We start from the raw sequence: 24,373 nt of genomic DNA, 5'->3' as shown, positions 1-24,373 counted from the left end.
ACCAAGAGACATTAGACCCAAATATATGCAGGCACCATCAGATGGAAGGTCAATCATCCACAGCTCAAGGAACACCTCTGGAGGAAGCCTGATTAACAATGACTGTACTGTCTATTGGTTATAAGTAGGGTTGCACCAATACCACTTTTGTAACACCGGTTATGAGTATCGATACTTTTTTTAAAGTACACACCGATACCAATAACTGATACCTATTGCCTTGGAATATTAGGTAGAGGGGTGGTTTGGAAGGTGGGGGGGGGGTTTAGGGAATTGGGTGAGGGCAGGTTAAGAGGGGGAGAGTAGGGGGTAAGTGAGGGCAGAATAGTTAAGGGTGGGATAGGGGTTATGGGATGGGAGGGCTGGGGTGGTTGGGATGGAAAAGGCTGTGATGGCTGGGGGGGGATGGGTGGATAATTGGCAGATTGCTGGTAGGCCGGAAGGGTCTTCTGTGGTATTAAATTGGGGTGGTAGAGGATAGGGCTTGAGGGATGGGCTATTTATTGGTGGCTGTGGATATATTAAAGGAATGTAAGGTCAGACAGTTATTCATTTGCGGCAGTGGCTAACAGTAATAGGCTTTAGGAGTTGAGGAAAATGTTGGGAGGGATGGAGGCTGGTGTGGGTTAGGAGCGGTGGGGAGGTGGAGGAGGAAGATAAAAATACATGAGGGCAGAGGTGACAGCTGGCAGGAGGGGAGGAGGAGGCAGGGAAGGAACCCAGCAGAGCTGACAGCTGGCAGGAGGGAACGGAGGCAACAGACAAAAGTGGCATCTGGCGGTAGGGTAGAAGGAGGCAGGGAAAGCACCCAGCAGAGGTGACAGCTGGCGGGAGGAGAGGAGGTGGCAGGGAAGGCACCCAGCAGAGGTAACAGCTGGCAGGAGGGGAGGAAAAGCAAGGAAGGCACCTGGAAGAGCTGGCAAGAGGGGAGGAAGAGGCAGGGAAGGCACCCTGCAGGGGGTGACAGCTGGTGGGAGGGAAAGGAGGAGAAAATAGGCAGTGGTGACAGCTGGCGGGAGGGAAAGAAGGAGGCAACCGGCTGAAGTGACAGCTGGAGAGAGGGGAGGAGGAGGGGGGAGGGCACCCAGGAGAGGTGACAGCTGGTGGGAGGGGAGAAGAAGGTTGGGGAGGAACCCGGCACAGGTGACAGCTGGTGGGAGGGAAAGGAGGAGGCAACAAGCAAAAGTGACAGCTGTCAGGAGGAAGGAAGGAGGCAGGGAGGGGAAGCTGAAATGTCATTGGTTGTTAAGGACATCATGGCCCCACTCCTTAACAACCGATAATTTCTGTCATTTTTTAGTTTACATTTTAGCTGTCAGCGGGGGAATCCCGCTGACAGCTGAAAGAACCAAGCCTGAAAGGAGTTGTAAAGTCAGGAGGTTTTTTTATCTTAATGAATTCTATGTGTAGCAACTTACCCAGCACCTCTAATACACACCTCTGTCCAGCGATGGCCACGAATCCCTCTGCCGCCCATGACTCTCCCTCCTGATTGGCTGGGACACAGCCGTGGTGCCATTGGCTTCCACGGCTGTCAATCAAAGGCAGTTAGCCAATCAGGAGAGTGAAGGGGTGTGACTGAACGGCAGTTCAGTGTCTGAATGGACACATGGAGCTGCGGCTCGGCTCGGGTGCCCCCATATCAAGCTACTTGCTGTGGGGGCCCTTGACAGGAGGGAGAAGCCAGGAGAGCTCAAGGGGGACTTGAGAATAGGAGGATCCGGGCTGCTCTGTGCAAAACCAACTGCACAGAGTAGGTAAGTATAACAAGTAACGAATTCGATTTTACAATAATTTAAAGGTATCGGTTTCCAGTATTGAAGCATTTGCACGAGTACCAGTACGGTACAGTACGGTATCGGTGCAGCCCTGGTTATAAGTGTATATTCCAGGTCATCTGGGCCTTTATGTACGTCATGATGCCTATGTTCTATCCATTATGATTGTACAGGGTCTTAAAGTTTCCTCTGAGTTACTTTGGTTGTCAGTGGGAAGAATATCCCCCTTACAGCACTGATCACCATGCCACCTTACAGACAGTTAAAAAAAAGCTGCCAAGAGATGTGGACCTAAAATTATGCAGGCACCGTTAGATGGAAGGCCAATCAGCCCAAGCTCAAGAAACAAGCAAATGGCCCCAGCTAAAGAAAAACCCTACCAAGCTGTACATCTCCAAGTCTGAGTAATGGACTTTGCCAATGGCCCTATTCACATAATGAAATTAGTGCATAGTGAAGTGTTCAAAGTCAAGTTGCTTTGCAATGTTTGGCATCCAAATGAACAGTTGTTTCGAATTTGAGTATTCAGTAGTCACTAACACAATCACAGTTTGCGTCTGTAAGACATTTGGTAATTAACAATAGGTCACAAGTTTAAACCATATTAACCATTTTCCTTTCCTTTGGACATGTACTGCATGTCCAAAGGAAAGGAAAGAGAGACTTTCAGCAATTTAATATTGGTTTGATAACAACAGGGTCTGGGTTGCATAGCCTCCAATGTTTTATAAAATCCAAAGAAACCTGTATCAAGAGAATACCGGGGGGGGGGGGGCCTCAATAAATACTGGTTGATTGACTGTGCCTGGCTTCACTATTTTCTGATTCACTGACCTGGAACAAACATGCAGCTAAGTCAGATCCTGTAATTGGCATACTTGCCCCTTGTCTGTGCCAAATAAAATATTGAAGTCTCTATAGCCAGGCACCAGAATTTCAAGAGGGGAGGTTTAGCATGGCAGCATTTATACACCGATCAACTATAACATTATGACCATTGACAGATACCATGAATAATATTGATTATCTTGTTACAATGACATCTGAAAGTGGGTGGGAGGTATTAGGCAGCAAGCAAACATGTTGTTTCAGAAGTTGATATGTTAAAAAGCAGAAATAAAATGGGCAACCATAAAGATTTGAGCAACTTTGACAAGGGCCAAATTGTTATGGCTAGATGACTGGATCGGAGTAATTACAAAACTGCAGTGGTTGGCAGGAAAGAGGAGGTTACTACTAACAGCAGAGGAATCAACACAAGGGGCACATCCTTCTGACTGTAAGCTACCGGTATGTCAATTGTGCTTATTTTTCTGGTTTTGATTTTGGCTGCACTTAGACCGGCTATACATGGTTTGAATCTTGGCTGGTACAGCAGGAACCGGCTGAGATTCAAACCATTAGTGGGCAGGCTGAATGTACCAAGTTGATTGATCAATGAACTTGGTACAACTAGCCTGCCGGATTCGCATCCTGTCATCGCAAGTGGCTGCAATAGCAGCTAGAGATAATCACTGTCTTCTCCTGATAGGGATGACTTAAGCCCCGTACACACGTAGCGATTGTCGGCCGAACGATCGGCCGTCTTTTGTCCGGTGCTGTCCTGTCGGTTGAAAAGAGCTAAAGACTGCACACAAATTTTGTCGGGCAACAACAGTCGACTGCAGAAGTGATGTCATGTGATGGTTAACTTTCCGTGTGTTTTTTCTTCTCTGAGCATGCCCAGTCTTGCTCATCTGCTGTTTGTCGGACGAATTCTGTACTGACTGACGAACAATCGGCCGTTCTGGTGTTGGCCAACAAAAATTTTAGAGCCTGCACATCCGATTCTGTTCGGCCGAAAATTCCCAGTCGGTTGTCGGAAGCATCATACTAACAAGCCGATAATCGGCCGATTGGTCGGTGGCCGAATATTTATGGCCGACAATCGCTACGTGTGTACGGGCCTTTACCCCGCTGGGAGCAGACAAATACTTGGCAGGAGGGATTGCCCTGTAAGCACTGTCTGTGGTGATGGGAGAATTGTGCAAATTTCTTTCCTGCAATCCGTGGTTGCAGGAAAGAATTTTGCACTTTCTATGGGCTACCTTAAGATTTAACCATTATCTTGGGAAGCAACATTTTGCCTGAAAGTGATTGTAAAGGTTTTAACTTTAAATTAGTGCATTAGGATTATATTACTTAAGGCAAATAGGCCATTCTCTTGGCAAAGGGAAGCTGCATTTTGAAGGAGAATATACCGCAGAACTTCCATTATCCAATCATGTGCAAGAAAAAGAACTGTATTTTTTATTTTCCTTGCACGTGATTTGCGAAGCATTCTTTGCAAAGTGAAATTTCACCACATTCACTAAGCTGTCGGGCAAATTTTCTGGCAAAGTGAACAGCCTATTTTCTTTAGTAAATCAACCTCATGCATCAGTTTTAAAGGTGTTTTGCCAGCTCAAGCAAACTATGCATAGAGCGCTTACACCTTTAAGGGCCCATTCACATTGGGTGTGTTGGGACTAAGCTAGTCAGCCTCTCCCAGTGCAGTCCCAATGCAAGACAAGGCAATATGTCTTGTTCCCTATCAGTTCTATTCACCGCACCACACTGTGGTGGTGTGTGTTAAAAAAGGAACAACATGCAGTACATTTCAGCAAAGCATCGTGCAACGCACTCAACCACACCGCACCACGCTGCGGCCAATAGAACATAATAAAATGGCACTTGTGAGATTTTAATAAAGTTCTGACAAAAAAATTAAGATAAAACAAAGTAAACCGTGCAATGCTCCAGAACTGGCACATGGCCACTGGTGTGAACAAGCTCTAACAAAGATAGCCTATGATTGCCTGTGGGCATGTCTGGGAGACCTCACTGAAAAAAAAAAAAAAAAAAAAAAAATATATATATATATATATATATATATATATATATATATATATATATATATATACATATACACACACAAATAATTTACTCATTCTTTGCATATTTCAAAGAGTTGCTGTGAAGATTTGGTGATTTGCCTTGTGTTTTAATTCCTGTGTATGATGAGTTCACCAATCCTGAAGTGCCCTGGGCCCCCTAGGGTCTAAATCTGGCCACGCAAATTGCTTTATAGAATTTGTTTATTTTAGTATTTAGCCTTCAATCTTGTGTCTATGCAATACATATATCCCTGTGCTTAAAGTGGTTGTAAACCCACTTTAAAGACTTTTACCTATAGGCAAGCCTATATTAAGGCTTACCTATAGGTGCTATAAATATCTCCTAAACATGCACCGTTTAGGAGATATTTACAGTGCATGCAGCCGATGACGTCATCGGCGCATGCGCTCTGAAGGAACGGCCACCCGTGCTGTTCCTTCAGAGCCCAGTGCCGTAAACGGCGGCCCCCGCATGCATTCGCGGGAGTGATTCGCGCCTCGGGCCAATCAGATGCCTGTCGGCACTGAGGGGGCTTTGTTTTTAGGTAAATACTTCATAATGAGCTAGTAGGCGATGCCTACTAGCTCATTATGCCTTTGTCTTTACAGGTTTTTTTTTTTTAACATTTTTTTTCAGCGGGTTTACTTCCTCTTTAAACAAAAAAACATAGTATATTGTGTTGTTTTCTACACCAGAAGGACCATCCCTAATGGGGAAAAAAGCAAACGTAGGCGTATAATTGTAACCTCAATAGATTGGATACACGACATCCACCACCTTTCCTGGTTCACCACATCAAAAGTTGATGGCAAAAGCAAAACTATAATTACGGATAAATAATTGAAGTATTTTTGGTATGGAGATTATTCTTCAAATGTCTCAGTCAAACACTTAACCACTGCTGGACCGGCTGCAACTTTCAATAAATGTGTGGGGTGGTTGCATACACATATACACATGATGGAGTTGGTTAAAGAAAAAGAAGACAGAACAGTTATTTGGTTAGATCCCCCTAAGAATGGTGTAGTAAAGTATTTAGAGTTATAGGCCTCATTTATTAAAATGTCTTAAAAACCATAAAAAAATGGCAGCCATGGCCATAATGGTCCATGGCAACCACCTTTAGAGCAACTTTCCAATGCTGATTTGAAAATGAAGCATCCGAAAACAGTGGTTGGTCTAGGAAACAAAAACTAAAAGTATTTAAAAAAGAAAAATGAATGTTAGATGTTGCTCATAGTAATTAGCCAGCTTTAGCTATTCATTTTGCTATAGAAATATAGAACCGTAGACAATTTTCAGACACTTCCCCTTTGTGAAAGCAAGCTAACAGATGATGGCCTCATGTGTTACCACTAGCAACCAATCACATTGTTTTTATTTTCAAACCTGCACAGGAAAAAGAATTGGCAGCTGTAAAATTTTTGGTTGCTAAGAGCAATGTATTTTTCCTTTTGGACTCTTGGATAAATGAGGCCCTCGTATGCAAACATTAGCCTTTTCGAAGAAGAAATCGTTATTTTTAGACATTCCGTAACATGCAAGAGTTAAAAAGGGATTAGCTGCACAGAAAATGCTGATGGATTCTATAGCTATGCCTTCCCCATCTAGGGAGGACTAGGTTTGAAAGACGTCAAATTGGGCCCTTTAGAAGAATTCCAAGCTGGCAGCCTGCAAAGCAGAGATAACTGCTCGCAGTGATTACAATAACAGGATTAAAACTTAAGAGGCAGTGTTAAATCTGTCACTGAGGTATTGCTAGCGATGTGAGGGCCTGCCACCAGTGAAGCTAGGCCGACACTAACAAAATGCAGGCTTAGCAGAAAAATTTCATATTTCCTCCTAAATACTCCACTGAAATTGCATTTTGCTTCCCGTTTTCAATAAGAAAAAAAAAAACATGTTTACAGGTACAAACATTTGCAAACTGCAATGTAATCATTTTTTTCCTCAGTGGGATAGGAAGTTGATGGTAATGTTTGAAATGAGGTTACTTGTGGCAATACTTTCTGATTACATATTTTTGTGGCAGGCTTGTCGTAATAAATATAGATAGAAATATAGATAGGTAACTATCTATAGTGACAAAAATAGTCATGAATATTCTAAATATTATTTTTACTATTAATAATAGCTGTGGGCTGTTCAATGCCGATGTTGTTTGTTCCTTACATTCCATGGGACATGGGTCACCTGACAGATTCTAAAATTGGGGACAGTTTTGCAGAAAGTGAGACACTTGTAATAATAATTCATATCAATTTTATATTTGTATGTAAGTGCTGTTAGACTTAGCACAAAAAAATCCTATTGATTTATGTAAAGGGAGATGGAAAATGTAAAATTAAAATCATTTAAAGGATAATGTAGGTTTTATCTGTTGGTGCCATTAGCATAAGTTACAAATTTCGGATGGCTAATTTACTAAAGAAGTTGTTTTAAGTCGAAGGTGAAAATCTGTATTTGTTTCAAGCAACCAATCCAGAGGCAATTTCCAAATTTCCTGTGAGTCTGATTAGCTGCCTATTAGTATTAGTATGCACAAACCAGCCATTTTAAAGTCACTTTTTAAATCTTCCCATATTTCAATTAACATTTGAACAAATTAGATTCATTATACACCTAATTAATGAATGTTTGACCTGTGCATAGCCTTTAGCTGCTTGTATAGCAATTATATGGAATGGAAAACATTGGTTTCATGACCATATCTGTGTCAGTACATGGTCATTGTATAACTTTCTGGAGCTCTTGCAGGATCTGTTACCATGGTATTGATGTTTTACATCCAGTGTAGAAGGCTGACCCCTAGGTATAAGAATAATGTCTTAAAGGTTAGATATTCTTAGTTACTGATTTATTTACCTTTTAGTTATTCTCCCAAAAAAACAAAAACATTGTGCCAATTGTTGCTGTTAAGCCCCGTACACACGCGTCGAAAATTGGCAGGGAATTTTCGTCCGACGACCGATCTGTCGATTTTCGGCTTGTTAGTATGATGCTTCCGACAACCAACTCCGACTTTTCGGCCGAAAAAAATCTGGTGTGCAGACTATAAAATTTTTGTTGGCCGTCAACACAACGGCCGATTTTCATGCAGTCAGTACAGATTTCGACAGGGAAAAATCTGATGAGCAAGTCTGGGCATGCTCAGTGAAGAAAGAACACAAAGAAAGCAAACCAACACATGACATCACTTATGAAGTAGAATTTTGTTGGGCGAGAAAATTTGTGTGCAGTCTAGGCGCATTCCAACTAACAAAACACAACTCTGGACAAAAGACGGACAATCGGTCGGCCGATAATCGTTGCGTGTGTACGGGGCTTCAGACTTTTAAGAAAACTCCAATGGCAGACTTTCACACACAAGTAGGGCTGGCTATACAAGGCTCACATTTGGTCTGATTCCTGTGAAATTTACAAAATTTGAGCTATGGGTAGCCCTGCCAATCTGCCTGGCATGACAAGGTGTGGTTGAGAAATTGAAGGAGACAGATGGAAAAAAGTTGGCCAAATACTGACTGCAGACAATCAGCTGCAGTCACTGTTTGGATATTCTGACAGCCACTGGTGTCGGCTGTCAGAATACAATAGCCAGCACTGGGAGATTCATCCTACCACTCTGTTTTAATTCTACAAATTTCTCTTGATGTGTTTTGGCAGCTGAGGGGAGAAAAGAGCCCCTGTGACTTTAAGAAAAAGTTGGCAAGAAATTTTCTTAAGGTATTTCATTTAAAAAAAAAAACTTACATATAGTGGAATCCCATTGCTGAAAATATGTTTACATTTCTAGTGCAGCAATTCCCATAAGATTTAATGTGACAGGTAGCAAACATATCACTATTAAGCACATGCAAACAGACAAGAAAGAGGTGCAAATACTGTATATACCTGTCGGTGTGAAGGTAAAAGACGGGACTGAAAAATCAAAAAAAAAAAAAAAATGAAATAAAAATCTGGTTATTAAGCTGAAGGAAGAAAGTGCACATATCAAATTAGTAAATCTCAAGCAACATACAGTCAATCAGGCAGCAGCAGGCAACCTTGTGAATGACACACGATGCACAGTGATTGCAGTTCAAGTATGTTGGCATCATTGGCAATTAATCGTTAGTTCAATCTCTATTTCTAATATAAATAATGGAGCCAATACATTACTTAAGAGGGTAGTTTGCAGGGATCATAAATCTCTCTTTAATCAATAATGACTGCAAAATCCACCGTGTGAGCCTATTTCATGTCATATTCTCGATTCTTACATTGTTTTTGTGAACAACAGGTAGGAATAAATACTTATATCAGAAATGGTCCACTTTGACACCTTTATATCTACTGGAGAAATTAAAATGGAAGTGCAGTCGAAGGCTAACTAAAGTTAAACCTACTCCCACCCCCATTCCAAGCCTGTTCTATCTAACCCTGTAAAGAAACGATCTGTATATTTACCTTTTCTGAAGCCGTGGATGTGTGTAAAGGAGAGATCGTTGACAATGGCTACAAATGCCTGGGAGGTTACATCACCCATAGGCTTACTATGGGGCATCCGTTGTTGGCTGCCCCTCCCCTACATTGAAGTCACCACTGACAGCTGATCATGGGACCAGAGCATCTGCCAAAGAGGTAAGTATACAGATCTTTTCTTTACAGGGTTAGATAGAATTGGCTTAGAATGGGGGGTGGGAATAAGTTTAGCCTTAGTTAGCTTTTGACTGAACTTCCACTTTAATGATGAGGTCTGGGTTTTGAGTAGGCCATGACACATATGAGAAGACCTGCCTTGGCCTATCCAAAAAACGGAGGATTTTCAAATGAGGTACTTTCCTATCATCTAACATACAACACAGTGGTAGCAGAATGCAGTACAATGAATGCTGCAGGCCAAAACTATTTGCTCACCAGGGCAAGAAATTAGGGTAATATATGTCACCAGGACACATCAATAAAAACCTTCCCACTTAAAATAAATGTTTTTCTTGCAGTCTCTGCCCCTACTGTTAAGATCAGGAACCACTTTCTATCCCTGTGATACACTGTCTTAATGACAAAATCTCCCTAGTGCACACGGATTGCAATACAAATTCAACTGAGGTTCTAAGTCCAATTTTTGTTGGAGTGTGATTTAAAACAAGGATACAAAAGATGAGTTTAAAGGATATCTCATTCAAAATGTTGTTTTTTCAGTCTCAGGTGTGTGCTGGTGAGTTAAATCACCCAGTGGCTTCTTGTATCTTTTGAAGACCCCACTGGTGACATGTCCGCACAGTAGTTTTTGCCTCAGTCTTCTGTCACAACGCTATAACAAAAGTGCTACTATCTAACAACCATAAAAACCAGAAGGATCAGGGCACCATTACTTGGTTTGTTAATGGCCCAGACAGTGGGTTTCCCTATATTTCACCACAGGGCATACAAGAAAATAAATGGTGGGCAAATAACAAACAATCAAAATTAAGATCCCCAATTTGAGTTGAGCTAGCTTTAAAAAATGTACCCAATATGCTTTCAATGGAATTTATGTTGCACCGCTGTGCCATACATTTCACTCACTGCTAGGACAATGCACTTTACTTGTCAAACTTAGCAGTATTGTGCACGACGTGGCTTCATGATGAAGACTGCAGGACAGAGGCATGGCTATGGGCGTAGTATACTTGGATTTTGCAAAAACGTTCCCCACACATGGCTAATGTGTAAGGTAAAGTCTACAGGCTTGAAAAGATCAGTTTGGATAGAAAATTGGCTAAAAGATAGAATTCAGAGAGTAGTGGTTAATGATTCATACTCTGAATGGTCTAAGGTTATCAGTGGTGTACCCCAAGGTTCAGTGTTGGGACCCTTACTTTTTAATATCTTTATAAATTATATAGGGTCTGGGATTAAAAGTACCATTTCAGTCTTTGCAGATGACACCAAGCTTTGCAGTGGAATAACGTCCTTACAGGATGTCTCCAACTTACAATCTGACCTCAATGCACTGTTTCATTGGGCAACTATGTAGCAAATGAGGTTTAATGTTGATAAATGTAAAGTTATGCACTTGGGGGCTAAGAATATGCATGCATCATACATACTAGGTGGAGTAAAACTGGGGGAATCGGAGAAGGATCTGGGTGTTCTGGTAGATCATAAGCTTAATATAGCATGCAATGCCAAGCTGCGGTTTCCAAAGCAAGCAAAGTTCTTTCTTGTATTTACAGAGGCATGGACTCCAGAGAGAGAGAGATATAATTTTACCCCTGTACAAATCATTAGTAAGAGCTCGTCTGGAATATGCAGTTCAGTTTTTGGCACCAGTTCTTAAAAAGGATATCGGGGAACTGGAGAAAGTGCAGAGAAAGACAACCAAACTGATAAGAGGCATGGAGGAGCTCAGCTGTGAGAAAAGATTAGAGGAACTGAATTTATTCTCTCTTGAGAAGAGAAGATTAAGGGGAGATATGATCAACATGTATAAATACATAAGGGGTCCATATAGTGAACTTGGTGTTGAGTTGTTCACTCTAAGGTCAACACAGAGGACAAGGGGGCACTCTTTACGTCTAGAGAAAAACAGATTTTGTCTCCAAATACGGAAAGGTTTCTTCACCGTAAGAGCTGTGAAAATGTGGAATAGACTCCCTCCAGAGGTGGGTCTGGCTAGCTCACTAGATTGCTTTAAAAAGGTCCTGGATTTCTGGGTGTACTTAATATAAGTGGGTACTAATATTTATAGGTAAAGTTGATCCAGGGAATATCAGATTGCCTCTCAGGGGATCAGGAAGGAATTTTTTACCCTGCTGTAGCAAATTGGATCATACTTTGCTGGGGTTTTTTTTTTTTTTGCCTTCCTCTGGATCAACTGCGGGTATAGGATTGTGTATATGGAATTGTATGGTTGGGTTTTCATTACTGTTTTTTTTTTTTGTTTTTTTTTTTATTGGTTGAGCCAGATGGACTTGTGTCTTTTTTCAACCTGACTAACTATGTAACTATGTAACTGCAGTTCATCTATCAACAAGGTAAAGACTGCAGCTTCACTACTGACAAGGTAAAGACAGCAGCTTCTCCATTTGGAAAGAGAAGCTTCAGTGTAAAATGATAATGGTGAAAGGTGCTGGCACAATTTATTCCCCTTAATGTTTACTTAAATGTGTATTGGAGATGAAATCTTCTTCTTGTAAATACTGTCAATGCTGCAATGTACTGCAGCCGCTACATTGAAGCATTTGCAAATAAGGCCTTATGCTGGCTACTCACAGGCACATATTGGGGGTGATTTACTAAGTGATTGTTAGCTTAAAGCAAAAGTTCACCCTAATACTAAAATCTTGAAATTTCCGGCATCCACAATCTAAGACTAACCTATCTAGCCCTGCAATGAAGAAATCATTATACAAACCTTTTCTGAAGCTGATCTGCTCCAGATGACAATGGCTGGGAAATGAATGGGAAGTGACTTCACTCATAGAGTTACTATGGGGCTTTCGTTGTTGACTGCCTCCTCTGCACCTGCCTCCACAGCGAAGCCGCCACTGACAGCTCAGCGTGGGACCAGACCGGATCAGCTTCAGAAAAGATATGTATAGCAATTTCTTCTTTACAGGGCTAGACTGGTTAGCCTTAGATTGTGGATGCCAGTAGATATAGAGATTTTAGTAGTAGGGTGAACTTCTACTTTAACAAAATGAGTAATAAATGGCTAATACTGTAAGGTAGATTTTTGTTCAGTCAGCAAATCCTGTGTTAGCAAAATAAATATAATTATTTTTTTTTTTTTAAAAGGAGAAGCACAGCCAAAGCTCATTTGACTGTATTTGTCCTGTGGATCCTAGGAGTGTAGTTTGTTTTCCACTCCTCTGACCCATTTCCAGCAGACAGCGGACTGAAGTCCGCTGTCTGCTGACATCACAGAGCCAGTCCAAGCTTGGGCAAGATTACGACAATGGAGTCGGGATCAGCCCACATGCCTGGCCCAGCACCCCTCTCAGTGTGAGCTGCTGAGAGCCTATGTCGGCTACTCCCGCCCCCTCCACAGTCCAGTACTCCAGTGAGCAAGGGGGGGGTGGGCAGATCAGAAGGCTGCTAAGCTTTATTAACTAACATTCACTTAGCTGAGTTAACGGACACTACTGTTTAGTAAATCAAGCCCTTTGCTTCAGATTTGATCTGTGATATCAGTAAAATGTATTGATTATTGTGTTGGGTGATGGACCACCTTATTTGATATACTTTAATAGCTACACACACTGTATTATTGTGTTAATAGCTTTTCTTCATCTGTCAAATTTAATTTGATTAAAAAAAATCTGTGTGTGGTCAGATTTTGGAGGAGAAAAAAGGGAAAACAAAAACGAAGTATTCTTTGTTTTAAAATAAAAGGTTCCATCTGTGCTACCTTTGTGTGTATTTACAAATGTACAAGGCCACTTTTGTCTCACTAATAATCACATCACAATATCTGGATGATTTCTTTTTGTAAAGCTTTTTCTTTTCTATCCATTTAGCCTTATTTTCTATCTCATCTCCTAGAGCTAAAAACAAAACCCTGCTTGTGTTTATCCGATTCACACAGTGGCTTCCATTTGTAGCACAAGAGACCCTATCGAAGGAATTCCATTTGGCTTCATCTTAGCCAGCTCTTTTCACACTGTCAATGCAATTTAGCAACATCAAAAAAGGAAGAGAAAAATGCCATAGTAACAAGCAGTCATAAAATAGATGCATTTAACAGCAGAGCTATACAAACAACAGTGAAAAGATGTGAACATTAATTTAAAATCACAAGAACACAATGTTGGGAGTAGGAAGATGGCCATGAAAGGGTTCAATCATCACTTTTCTTTTTCTTTTGACCTATTGATGTAAACATTTTAGGTTCTTAAGGAAGAATAGATGAAAAGAGGTCAAAGAAGATGGTGTGACATAATAGCCCCAGCACATTGTAACCTCATGCCTGCAGCTTTCATTCATAACACAGCAATCACCTGTATCTGCTTTCCATGTGGCATGGTGTATAAGACTACCGCTGTATACAGGGTGCAGCATCTGAATGTGATTACCTGTGTGTAGAGGTATACTGTATGTACTGCACATTACATTATTACGTTTAATTAAAGGACATCTCCTTTTTAAAGCAAACCTGTGGCTAAATAACATTTAAACCAACAAGTGCATAGAATAGTTGGACCATACACTGCCAGGACATCTGGACATTCCTCTTACATAGCAGCACTTAAGAGCTTTTAAAAAGTACCAAAATACCAAGGCTCCAGCAACTACCAAGAAACCACATGAGATGCAAAGGTGTGCCTTTGCTTTGACTTTCAGAATTTCAGTAATTACAAAGGCAGCATTGGGTTCTTCATGGGGCTCTGGATGAGCAGCAAACACCAAGAGAGCTACATAAAGGCACCTTATGGTGTCTACTTTTCTATTTGATTTGTACAATCATTTTTTTCTTGCTACTACAGTTTTAGGGATACCTGCCCCATATGGCCAAATGAAACATGTTTTAACATTACACAATGTGCTACCAAGTTTTGAAGCGGGCCATTCATTTTAAATAGCCTGCATCGAATAAGAACATGCATTTTTAAAGGCAGTGCACCGGAAAGAGCAGGGGATCTGCTAAACTGAATGGCGGCTGTTCGAAGGAAAGATGAGTAAGTGCAAAAAGTGAGCCTGGCATTAAAGTATAGCTGTGCTTTGCCCTGTGACTTTTGCATTCACTGTAGGCTGACATCGCAGAGCTGGTCTAGGCTCTGAAAAGATCCCAACTTTACAGTATGGTTGGAACCCACCCAGCAGCCTGGACCCCCACCTGGCTTAGCCTCTCAGCGATCCGCCAAGAGCCTGCACCAGCTCCTTCGAGTCCAGTGCTCAAGTGACGCTGGAGAGGCAGAGCACAGAGCCTGAGACTGAAAGTCCCAGCTCTCTGCTCAGAGTGGAGACAGAAAGCTGAGTGATCAGTATTGTTTGATTGCTCAGCTCTCACTGCAGAGCCGGTAGGAAACAGATGTGCAGCATCTGCAGGATCGATATGTGTGGGTTTTTTTTGCATTTTTTTACAAAGACATATTTCCCTTTTAAAATACCGATTTCAGAAAAATAATAACAATAGCAAACCATTTATACCAAATTGGATAATAGAAAAAAAATATGAGAGGGGTTTTGATGATGCAGAATGATTAAGTCTACCTTTTCTAATTCCAGCATAGGTGCTGTTCAGTCCACTGCGTTTCTTGCGATGCCGATACAGCCAGATGCTGAACACCATTAAAATAATCCAACAGGCAGCGCCTATCCCTGCAATAAATGCAGGCTGCTTCACCACATCTGATATCTGCTGGGCAAGGCTCACTTGGTCTGGAGACACTGGATTACCAAAGGAGTCTATAACAAAAACAAAAGCTTAATGAGCTACAATGAAAGTTAAGGATATGGTTTGAAACAGACTTGGAAAGAAAAACTAAAAAGCTAGTATGCAACCAAAACGCTGTCAAAAGGCGCAATTAACATTGTTCAGTTATTTATTAATGCTATTTAGTTAACTGAGTCACATTGTTTAAGACTTAACCTCCGTTTCATAATAAGACTATAGGCAGTGAAGAAATTGAGATAAGGTAAGAATTTCCCCTTTTTCCGGTAAAAAGTTTTTAATGATTTTTTCAAGGGTGATGTTAAACCACACCATTTTTAATTGTGAATCCCTGACCTTCCCCCTTTGGTAAGTTCTGACAATTTATCATGGAGCTGCAGTAGAGATTTTAGGCTGTGGAAGAGTTTAATACCATGTTCTAAGAGGGCTGTTGAACCTAAATCCACAGCATATCCTTATGCAACCATGGTGTTAGTAAAACAGTATGGAAGCATACTGTGCTGGAGTATAACTTAAAGAATATGGTACCCCAACATTTTTATATTCCTGATATGTGCCTGTTGTACCCCGTACTTGTGTCAAAAAGTAACCTGTTCTTTGTATTGCTTCCTTTATGTGAAATTCCTGGTGTTACTGAAGGCCCCTTACTTTCCTATTTCAAACTGAACACCCTCGGCATGAGAGCACATCCACTTCGGCACTTCGACAAAAAGGTAGACGCGTTTCACGACTAAGAAGGTCGCTTACTCATTACCACCTTCTTAGTCGTGAACCTCGTCTACCTTTTTGTCCCATGTCTCACAGTTTGATTTCTTGATGTTTTTTTGATGAAGAATAAATCACTCCTTTTTGATTTGAACCTTCGGAGTGCGGTCACTTTTTCCTATATTAAATCTAGTTACCGGGTGACGGATCCGACCAGCACCTGATACTGCCTCACCTAGAGTGGTCACACCCAAGTTTGGATTTCAGACAGTTTTCTAGCTGTGCTGGGAGCGCAGACTGCCTATAATGTTTTTCATCTCTCTCTCTCTCTCTCTATATATAAGTATATATATATATATATATATATGTATATATATATATATATACAAATGTTTTTCCTTTCATTAATATTGTAATAATATTGTAATATTGTAAACAAAATGAGTTGTTTTACAATGCAAGGGTTCGCACATACTTTCAGATACAAATTCAGCTAAAACCTCTGTGTCCCCATTGGTTCACTCTCACTATCTGTCCTGGTGACCAATATTACAGAATATGAGGGGACAATTTCCATACTTCTATTCTAAAAAGTATTTACTGAGTTTTATGGAAAAATTATAGATTGATATTTTTGCTTTAATTACAGTTGTGTCAATATTGTATCAATATGTATAATGCCAGTTACATGTTATCTCAGGTGTTCTCAATAAATACTTTCTTCTGTGGCTCCTGTAATTCCCTAATTTGACTACATTCTTGTAGTCAAGTAAGGAATATCATGAACTTCAGATATGTACACAACATCTATGACATGCACAGTACATGTCAGTATATTACAGCATCCAAGTTAAATCCAATGCAGCAGGCTTTGTTCTGAGTTCAATCATTTTCTTGGCTTAGGTCTAGACATATGTTAAGGCATGAAAGGAAATTAAGTGTTGAAAAGTGTAATAAAACATAAATGACAACTGATGTTAAGACATCCGAGGCCTTTGAAAATGCTTTTTTCTTGTCAATAGCCATCCAAAGAGCCTTTGAACCAACGCCATGTTGCAATATCCATTGTAAGTAAATCTGCCTTACAGTGTTTGTAAAGAGCATTTTACGTCTGTTTACTGGCTGATAGAACATGTATTATTTCACAGCTTTACAAAATGCATTTAAAGACAAATGAATCAACCATCCAACCTTTATATACAGATTGTGATTGACTGACCAGGCACAATTACCCAAGTTCTCTGTATCCTGCACAATAAAATGAAGTGCTTGTAAATCTAAAACAGTTTATTGCAGCTGCCCATAACCACTTAACACTTGGCAAGAGTGGACAAACTTTGCATGAAACGTAAGCAGCAATGGTAAATGGGAACAAACAAGATGTCAGGGAAAAATGTTTTTCTTTTATGAGCTAGCACAGACAAAAATTTGAAAAGAGTCTAATATTGGACTGAAATCTAACTAGATGATTCTTATCGTTGCAATAAATTTTTTAACAGACTAAAATTTCAGTGTGGATATTTGTCTGACAATTTACACCACTAAAAGTAACTTCAGCTACAGTGATGTCACTACATGTGAACAGTCAGGTTGAATTTGTGGCTTTAATATCTATGGGATAGTTGGGGCCTGGGTATGATGTTCTGGTCAGTAGACCTGGTCTCAGCTCAGACCTAATGTCCCAACTCCCAAGCTACCTCATAGTCTTCTCCTGTAAACAAGCCCCATCCTGGAAGTGTAATACTTGGGTCCCCCCCAGGATTTCAGTGTAAAAGATAATATATTTGTGCTGTTGGACACCAGAGGACAAAGGCAACAAAACCAAACTAGAGAACAGGGCTTTAGTTAAAGTGTCGGGGTCAAACCAGAAGAGCGTAGAATCAGGCAAGTAATCACAAGGGTCAGACAAGAAGCATTGTGAAGTAACAAGTCATTAACTGAACTCTGTATAACTCAACTAATGTGGTGAGGGTCCCTTTAAAAAGGGTAGCAATCAGGAGTAAGCTAGGAAAACAGGAACTGAAATTCTGGATTTTTCTTGAAGAGATGCATATGATTATTCACATACCAAAAGGTTGGCAGACAGAGACCCCTGATAGCATAAAAAAGCATTCTCAGGCAGGTGCTTTCATATGGAGGTGCCACATAACTCAAGGGCGGCTATGCTCACAACTTTATACATAGATTTTATGGAAGGCCAGTAGAAGCCTCCTAATTTGCAGGAATGGGTAGAGCTTCTCCATATGTGGAACTCTATAACTGAAATCAGGATTCAGTCCACTAAAATACTACCAAAGTCAGTGAAACTACCAAGGTTACAAAGGATGCACTCAACTCCAGGCCCCCAAGGCAGTATAGAGCCTTAAAGGAAAGAAGTCATTTGGATAATAGTGGGCACTGCCAAGCGCATATATTTACTGTCAGTTTCTAAAATGTGGGTTCAGCTCCAAACTTATTTTTAAATATATAGAGTAAACACACTACATAACAAAAAATGCTTTAGCAAAAAAGTTGTATTAGGCATATACAGGGCTTTTTTTCAGCGGGAACGCGGGGGAACGCAGTTCCGGCACCTCCAGTCTAAATGTATGCAATGGCAAAGGGGTGCTGGGGTCAGTGGGGTGAGCTGAAGGGCCTATTGATGCTGGCTGCTGGGGGATTTATTGTTGCTGGAGGGCATTTTGTTGTGGGTGGGGCTATTGTTGCAGTGGAGGATTTCTTGTTGCTTGGGGAAACTACTGTTGCTGGGGGGCTATTGTTGCAGGGAAGGTTTTTTTGGGGGGGGGCGATTGTTGCAGGGGAAGATTTATTGTTGCTGAGGGGATCTATTGTTGGGGGAGGGGTCTATTGTTGCTGATTCCAGGGGATCTATTTTACTGCTTTTCTAGTTATCATTACAAATACCATACAAATTACCTAGAACCACAACATGATACTTGGTTCTGTATTCTCTAAAAGGGGGGGTACTGGTGGGTGGTAGAGGGTGGAACCAAAGGACAGCGCTCGGAGGTGGGTAGTGGGTGGAGACAAGGGGTGACTCAGAAAGGGGGGAGTTCCCTATTCTCTGAGAAAAAAAGCACTGGGCATATATATATATATAATATATACAGTAAACCCCCCTCCATTGCGGGGGTTACGTTCCAGACCCAGCCGCGAAAAGTGAAAATTTGCGAAATAGAAAAACCCTATTAAAATGCATTATAGGCATGTTTTTCTTACTGTCACTGTACGTGTAAAAGCATTTTAAGGTCTTTAAACACACTTTTAAAACAATAGAAACTCATTTAAACACATAAAAGATACTAAGAGACATAGCAAGAGCTATGGAAATCACAAAAATATTTCATTTTTAATGATTTATATAGTAAAATAACATTAAAAAAAAAAACGTGAATTACCGGGACCGCAAAAACTGAACCGCGATGGATGGAGCGGGGGATTACTGTATATATATATATATATATATATATATATATATATATATATATACAGTGGTGATCAAAAGTTTGGGCACCCCAGGTAAAAATTTGTATTAATGTGCATAGAGAAGCCAAGGAAAGATGGAAAAATCTCCAAAAGGCATCAAATTACAGATTAGACATTCTTATAATATGTCAACAAAAGCTAGATTTTATTTCCTTCATTTACACTTTAAAAATAACAGAAAACAAAAAAATGGCGTCTGCAAAAGTTTGGGCACCCTGCAGAGTTAATATCTTGTACTGCCCCCTTTGGCAAGTATCACAGCTTGTAAATGCTTTTTGTAGCCAGCCAAGAGTCTTTAAATTCTTGTTTGAGGTATCTTTGCCCATATTTCCTTACAAAAGTCTTCCAGTTCTTTGAGATTTCTGGGCTGTCTGTCACGCACTGCTCATTTAAGGTCTATCCATAGATTTTTAATTATGTTGAGGTCAGGAGATTGTGAAGGCCATGACAAAACCTTCAGTTTACACCTCTTGATGTAATCCCCCGTGGATTATGAGTTGTGTTTAGGATCATTATCCACTTGTAGAAGCCATCCTCTCTTTAACTTCAGCTTTTTCACAGATGGCATCAAGTTACCATCCAAAATTTGCTGAAATTTTATTGAATCCATTTTTCCTTCTACTCGTGAGATGTTCCCTGTGCCACTGGCTGCAATACAACCCCAAAGCATGATTGATCCACCCCCATGCTTAACAGTTGGACAGAGGTTCTTTTCATTAAATTCTGTGCCCCCTTCTTCTCCAAATGTACCTTTGCTCATTCCGGCCAAAAAGTTCAATTTTAACCTCATCGGTCCACAGAACAGAACAGAATCAGAATGCTGATTTTTGTGGTGAGGATGTAGAAGAGGTTTTCTTCTGATGACTCTTCCATGAAGACCATATTTGTACAAGTATCTCTTTATAGTGGAATAGTGTACCACAACTCCAGTGTCTGCCAGATCTTTCTGGAGGGATCGTGCAGTCAAACGTGGGTTTTGAATTGTTTTTCTCACAATCCTGCGAGCTGTTCTGTCTGAAATTTTTCTTGGTCTTCCAGATCTTGCTTTAACTTGCTTTAACTTCCACTGTTGTCCCCTCCAGGAAAACACAATGATTATTACAAGTGGCTATAACAGCCACTTGCAAAAATCGTATGTAAAATCCAGCAGACTGGCTGTACCCAAGATGAATGATAGATCAACTTGGATACATTCAGCCTGCCCATACATGGATCGAATCTCAGATGCTTCCTGTCTATGGCCAGCTTTACACATAAGTAAGACATGATAACACACAGAAGCCCTCCTTCCCAAGCTGTTCTGTTATTTTTTGTTTTATTTTTAGGAAGTGGGAGCTGTCATTTTAGATTTTATTTGCATTGCTATTTGTTGGTAGAATAAGGTACCCTGCAGAGTTTAAAATACAGTGGTACTCTAAAAGAACTATTATATCTAAATGGTCCCATTTTATTCTACAGAGTAAAGAAAACAACAGAATCCAGGTCCTGATAATACTTATAAGAAGGCAGTATAATGATTCATCATTGTTATTAAAACGATCTGAACTAGCTATTTGGATTTTTCATATCAACTTCAAATCCCCTTTAAAACTACCGTATATACTCGAGTATAAGCCGACTTTTTCAGCATGTTTTTTTTATGCTGAAAAAGCCCCCCTCGGCTTATACTCGAGTCACTGGCTCACTTACCTTTTAAAGGTATGCGCCGTCTGCCTGTTAATAGCCGAACGTGTACGGGCTTTCCCGCTCATCGGCGGAGCATTCACGGTGACATGTTGGCGCCAGGCGGCGCCATTTTTAAATGTAAGGCGCCTCACTGTCAGGTAAGTGAGTCTCCTCCGCAGCCCCTGCATTTCCTCATACAGTGCTGCAGGCATGGTACAGAACATTCTTCTGTACCATGCCCGAAGCACTGCATCTCCTGTACCATCTCTGCCATGCCTGTACCATCACCTGTGCCATGCCTGTACCATCTCCTGTGCCATGCCTGTACCATCTCTTGTGCCATGCCTGTACCATCACCTGTGCCATGCCTATACCATCTCCTGTACCATCTCCTGTGCCATGCCTGTACCATCACCTGTGCCATGCCCGCACCATCTCCTGTGCCATGCCTGTGCCATCTCCTGTACCATGCCCACAGCCCTGCATTTCCTGTACCATGCCTGTACCATCTCCTGTACCATGCCCACAGCCCTGCATCTCCTGTACCATGCCTGCAGCCCCTGTTTTGTGTCTCGTGGTGGTCTAGTTGGGTCCAGTAGCTGCTGCATTTCCCACCCTAGGCTTATACGCGAGTCAATACGTTTTCCCACTTTTTTGTGGTAAAATTGGGTGCCTCGGCTTATATTCGGGTCAGCTTATACTCGAGTATATACGGTATATAAAATTAGTTTGTTCAGCAATATAGGCAGATTCTTATGATTTAGTGACTTTTCACACTGAAACATAAGCTAATTTATATCCAAGTAAACAGTTACTATACTGTTTTTCCTATACTGCTAAAAAAAACTGTTTTGATCCATGAAATGTGTCATCTGTTTAGCTCCACTTACCAAATAATCACCTGCTTCAGTCATTTGTCGTAGGAAAGCTTTCCGTCTGTGATCCTTAGATCACTTTGGAGATTTAAAGTTCATTAAACGGGCCTGTGCTTTGCTGGCTAATACTCCCTTTGTATCCTCTGGGTTTACCGATTTCACAGATATTTGTGCAAGGTTAAGTTAGCTTGGGTCAGGTTTTACGAGGGCGGCCAAATAAGGTCCCGGTGACGTGCCAGCTGGGTTTAAACGTATAAAATGTACCGTGACTAATGAATTTAAACTGCCACTCTATATCTTCATCCCAGTCCATGCACAGATGAAACTGCAATAGAATATTAAAAACTGGAACACATTTCTAATTTTAACACAACAGAATTCGCTCCCTAATTTCAGCGGTTTGAAGCAAGCTAAGAGGAATGTCAATGAAAACAATGCCGCCTAGGACAAGAGGGGGTTCTCTAAGTGGCCATATTGGGTAAAAAAAAAATGAGCATAACTATTCTAGAAACCAAACCAATATTAGCACCAATACACAACTATGTTTGGTCATTAATACATCCAGTTTAGTTCCTATTTACACTTGAACTGAGCGTCTTTGAGCATTTCTTGGTCAGTTGTAGAGGAGTTTTTGCACGCATTTCAGGATTACACATTTTTTTTTCTTTTTACACAGTTTTTCAGGTGCTCTAAGTCCATTGAGGCCAAAATGCACAACTCTACCCCAGAAGAAGATTGTGTACTTTTTTCAAGCAACACTACACTCAAGTGTGAACTAGCACCATTAATTATAATGAAAATCTTGATGTCAAGCTTTGAATCACTACTGGTGAAGCTTCAAATTATGCTTCAAATCACTCAGGTAGACCTAAAGGAGACTGTCTAATTACAGTGCTTTGCGAAAGTATTCAGCCCCTTGAACTTTTCAACCTTTTGCAACATTTCAGGCTTCAAACATAAAGATATAAAACTGTAATTTTTTGTGAAGAATCAACAACAAGTAGGACACAATCATGAAGTGGGACGAAATTTATTGGATATTTCAAACTTTTTTAACAAATAAAAAACAGAAAAATTGGGCGTGCAAAATTATTCAGCCCCCTTAAGTTAATACTTTGTAGCGCCACCTTTTGCTGCGATTACAGCTGTAAGTCGCTTGGGGTATGTCTCTATCAGTTTTGCACATCGAGAGACTGAAATTTTTGCCCATTCCTCCTTGCAAAACAGCTCGAGCTCAGTGAGGTTGGATGGAGAGCATTTGTGAACAGCAGTTTTCAGTTCTTTGAACAGATTCTCGATTGGATTCAGGTCTGGACTTTGACTTGGCCATTCTAACACCTGGATATGTTTATTTGTGAACCATTCCATTGGAGATTTTGCTTTATGTTTTGGATCATTGTCTTGTTGGAAGACAAATCTCCGTCCCAGTCTCAGGTCTTTTGCAGACTCCATCAGGTTTTCTTCCAGAATGGTCCTGTATTTGGCTCCATCCATCTTCCCATCAATTTTAACCATCTTCCCTGTCCCAACTGAAGAAAAGCAGGCCCAAACCATGATGCTGCCACCACCATGTTTGACAGTGGGGATGGTGTGTTCAGGGTGATGAGCTGTGTTGCTTTTACGCCAAACATAACGTTTTGCATTGTTGCCAAAAAGTTTGATTTTGGTTTCATCTGACCAGAGCACCTTCTTCCACATGTTTAGTGTGTCTCCCAGGTGGCTTGTGGCAAACTTTAAACAACACCTTTTATGGATATTTTTAAGAAATGGTTTTCTTCTTGCCACACTTCCATAAAGGCCAGATTTGTGCAGTATATGACTGATTGTTGTCCTATGGACAGAGTCTCCCACCTCAGCTGTAGATCTCTGCAGTTCATCCAGAGTGATCATGGGCCTCTTGGCTGCATCTCTGATCAGTCTTCTCCTTGTATGAGCTGTAAGTTTAGAGGGACGGCCAGTTCTTCGTAGATTTGCAGTGGTCTGATACTCCTTCCATTTCAATATTATCGCTTGCACAGTGCTCCTTGGGATGTTTAAAGCTTAGGAAATCTTTTTGTATCCAAATCCGGCTTTAAACTTCTCCACAACAGTATCTCGGACCTGCCTGGTGTGTTCCTTGTTCTTCATGATGCTCTCTGCGCTTTAAACGGACCTCTGAGACTATCACAGTGCAGGTGCATTTATACGGAGACTTGATTACACACAGGTGGATTCTTTTTATCATCATTAGTCATTTAGGTCAACATTGGATCATTCAGAGATCCTCACTGAACTTCTGGAGAGAGTTTGCTGCACTGAAAGTAAAGGGGCTGAATAATTTTGCACGCCCAATTTTTCAGTTTTTTATTTGTTAACAAAGTTTGAAATATCCAATAAATTTCGTTCCACTTCATGATTGTGTCCCACTTGTTGTTGATTCTTTACAAAAAATTATAGTTTTATATCTTTATGTTTGAAGCCTGAAATGTGGCAAAAGGTCGCAAAGTTCAAGGGGGCCAAATACTTTCGCAAGGCACTGTATATTGTAACATAGGTGCTGAGCATAAAGCCCCGTACACACGTACCGATGGTCGGCATACAAATGTTCGTCT

The 24,373-nt window shown here is 40.8% G+C and overlaps 1 protein-coding gene across 5 annotated transcripts in view; it reads right to left on the bottom strand.

Moving 5' to 3' along the window:
• ROBO1 (roundabout guidance receptor 1) overlaps nt 1-24,373 on the bottom strand; it is a gene marked incomplete at its 5' end in the record, with an annotated part of 1,547,889 nt that overhangs the window by 69,301 nt on the left and 1,454,215 nt on the right. For 4 of the 5 annotated variants that reach the window (XM_082246143.1, XM_082246142.1, XM_082246140.1 and 1 more), the window contains 2 exons: nt 8,586-8,612; nt 14,871-15,065. In XM_082246143.1, coding sequence (XP_082102269.1) covers nt 8,586-8,612; nt 14,871-15,065 — 222 coding nt within the window. The remainder of the gene's footprint in view (nt 1-8,585; nt 8,613-14,870; nt 15,066-24,373) is intronic. The other variant, XM_082246141.1, reaches the window with a different exon arrangement.

The sequence above is a fragment of the Pelophylax lessonae genome (assembly GCF_965119305.1).
Source record: "Pelophylax lessonae genome assembly, chromosome: 2".
Lineage (NCBI taxonomy): Eukaryota > Metazoa > Chordata > Amphibia > Anura > Ranidae > Pelophylax > Pelophylax lessonae.
Note: the sequence above shows the minus strand (reverse complement) of the source record. Positions and strands in the feature narration are given on the sequence as shown.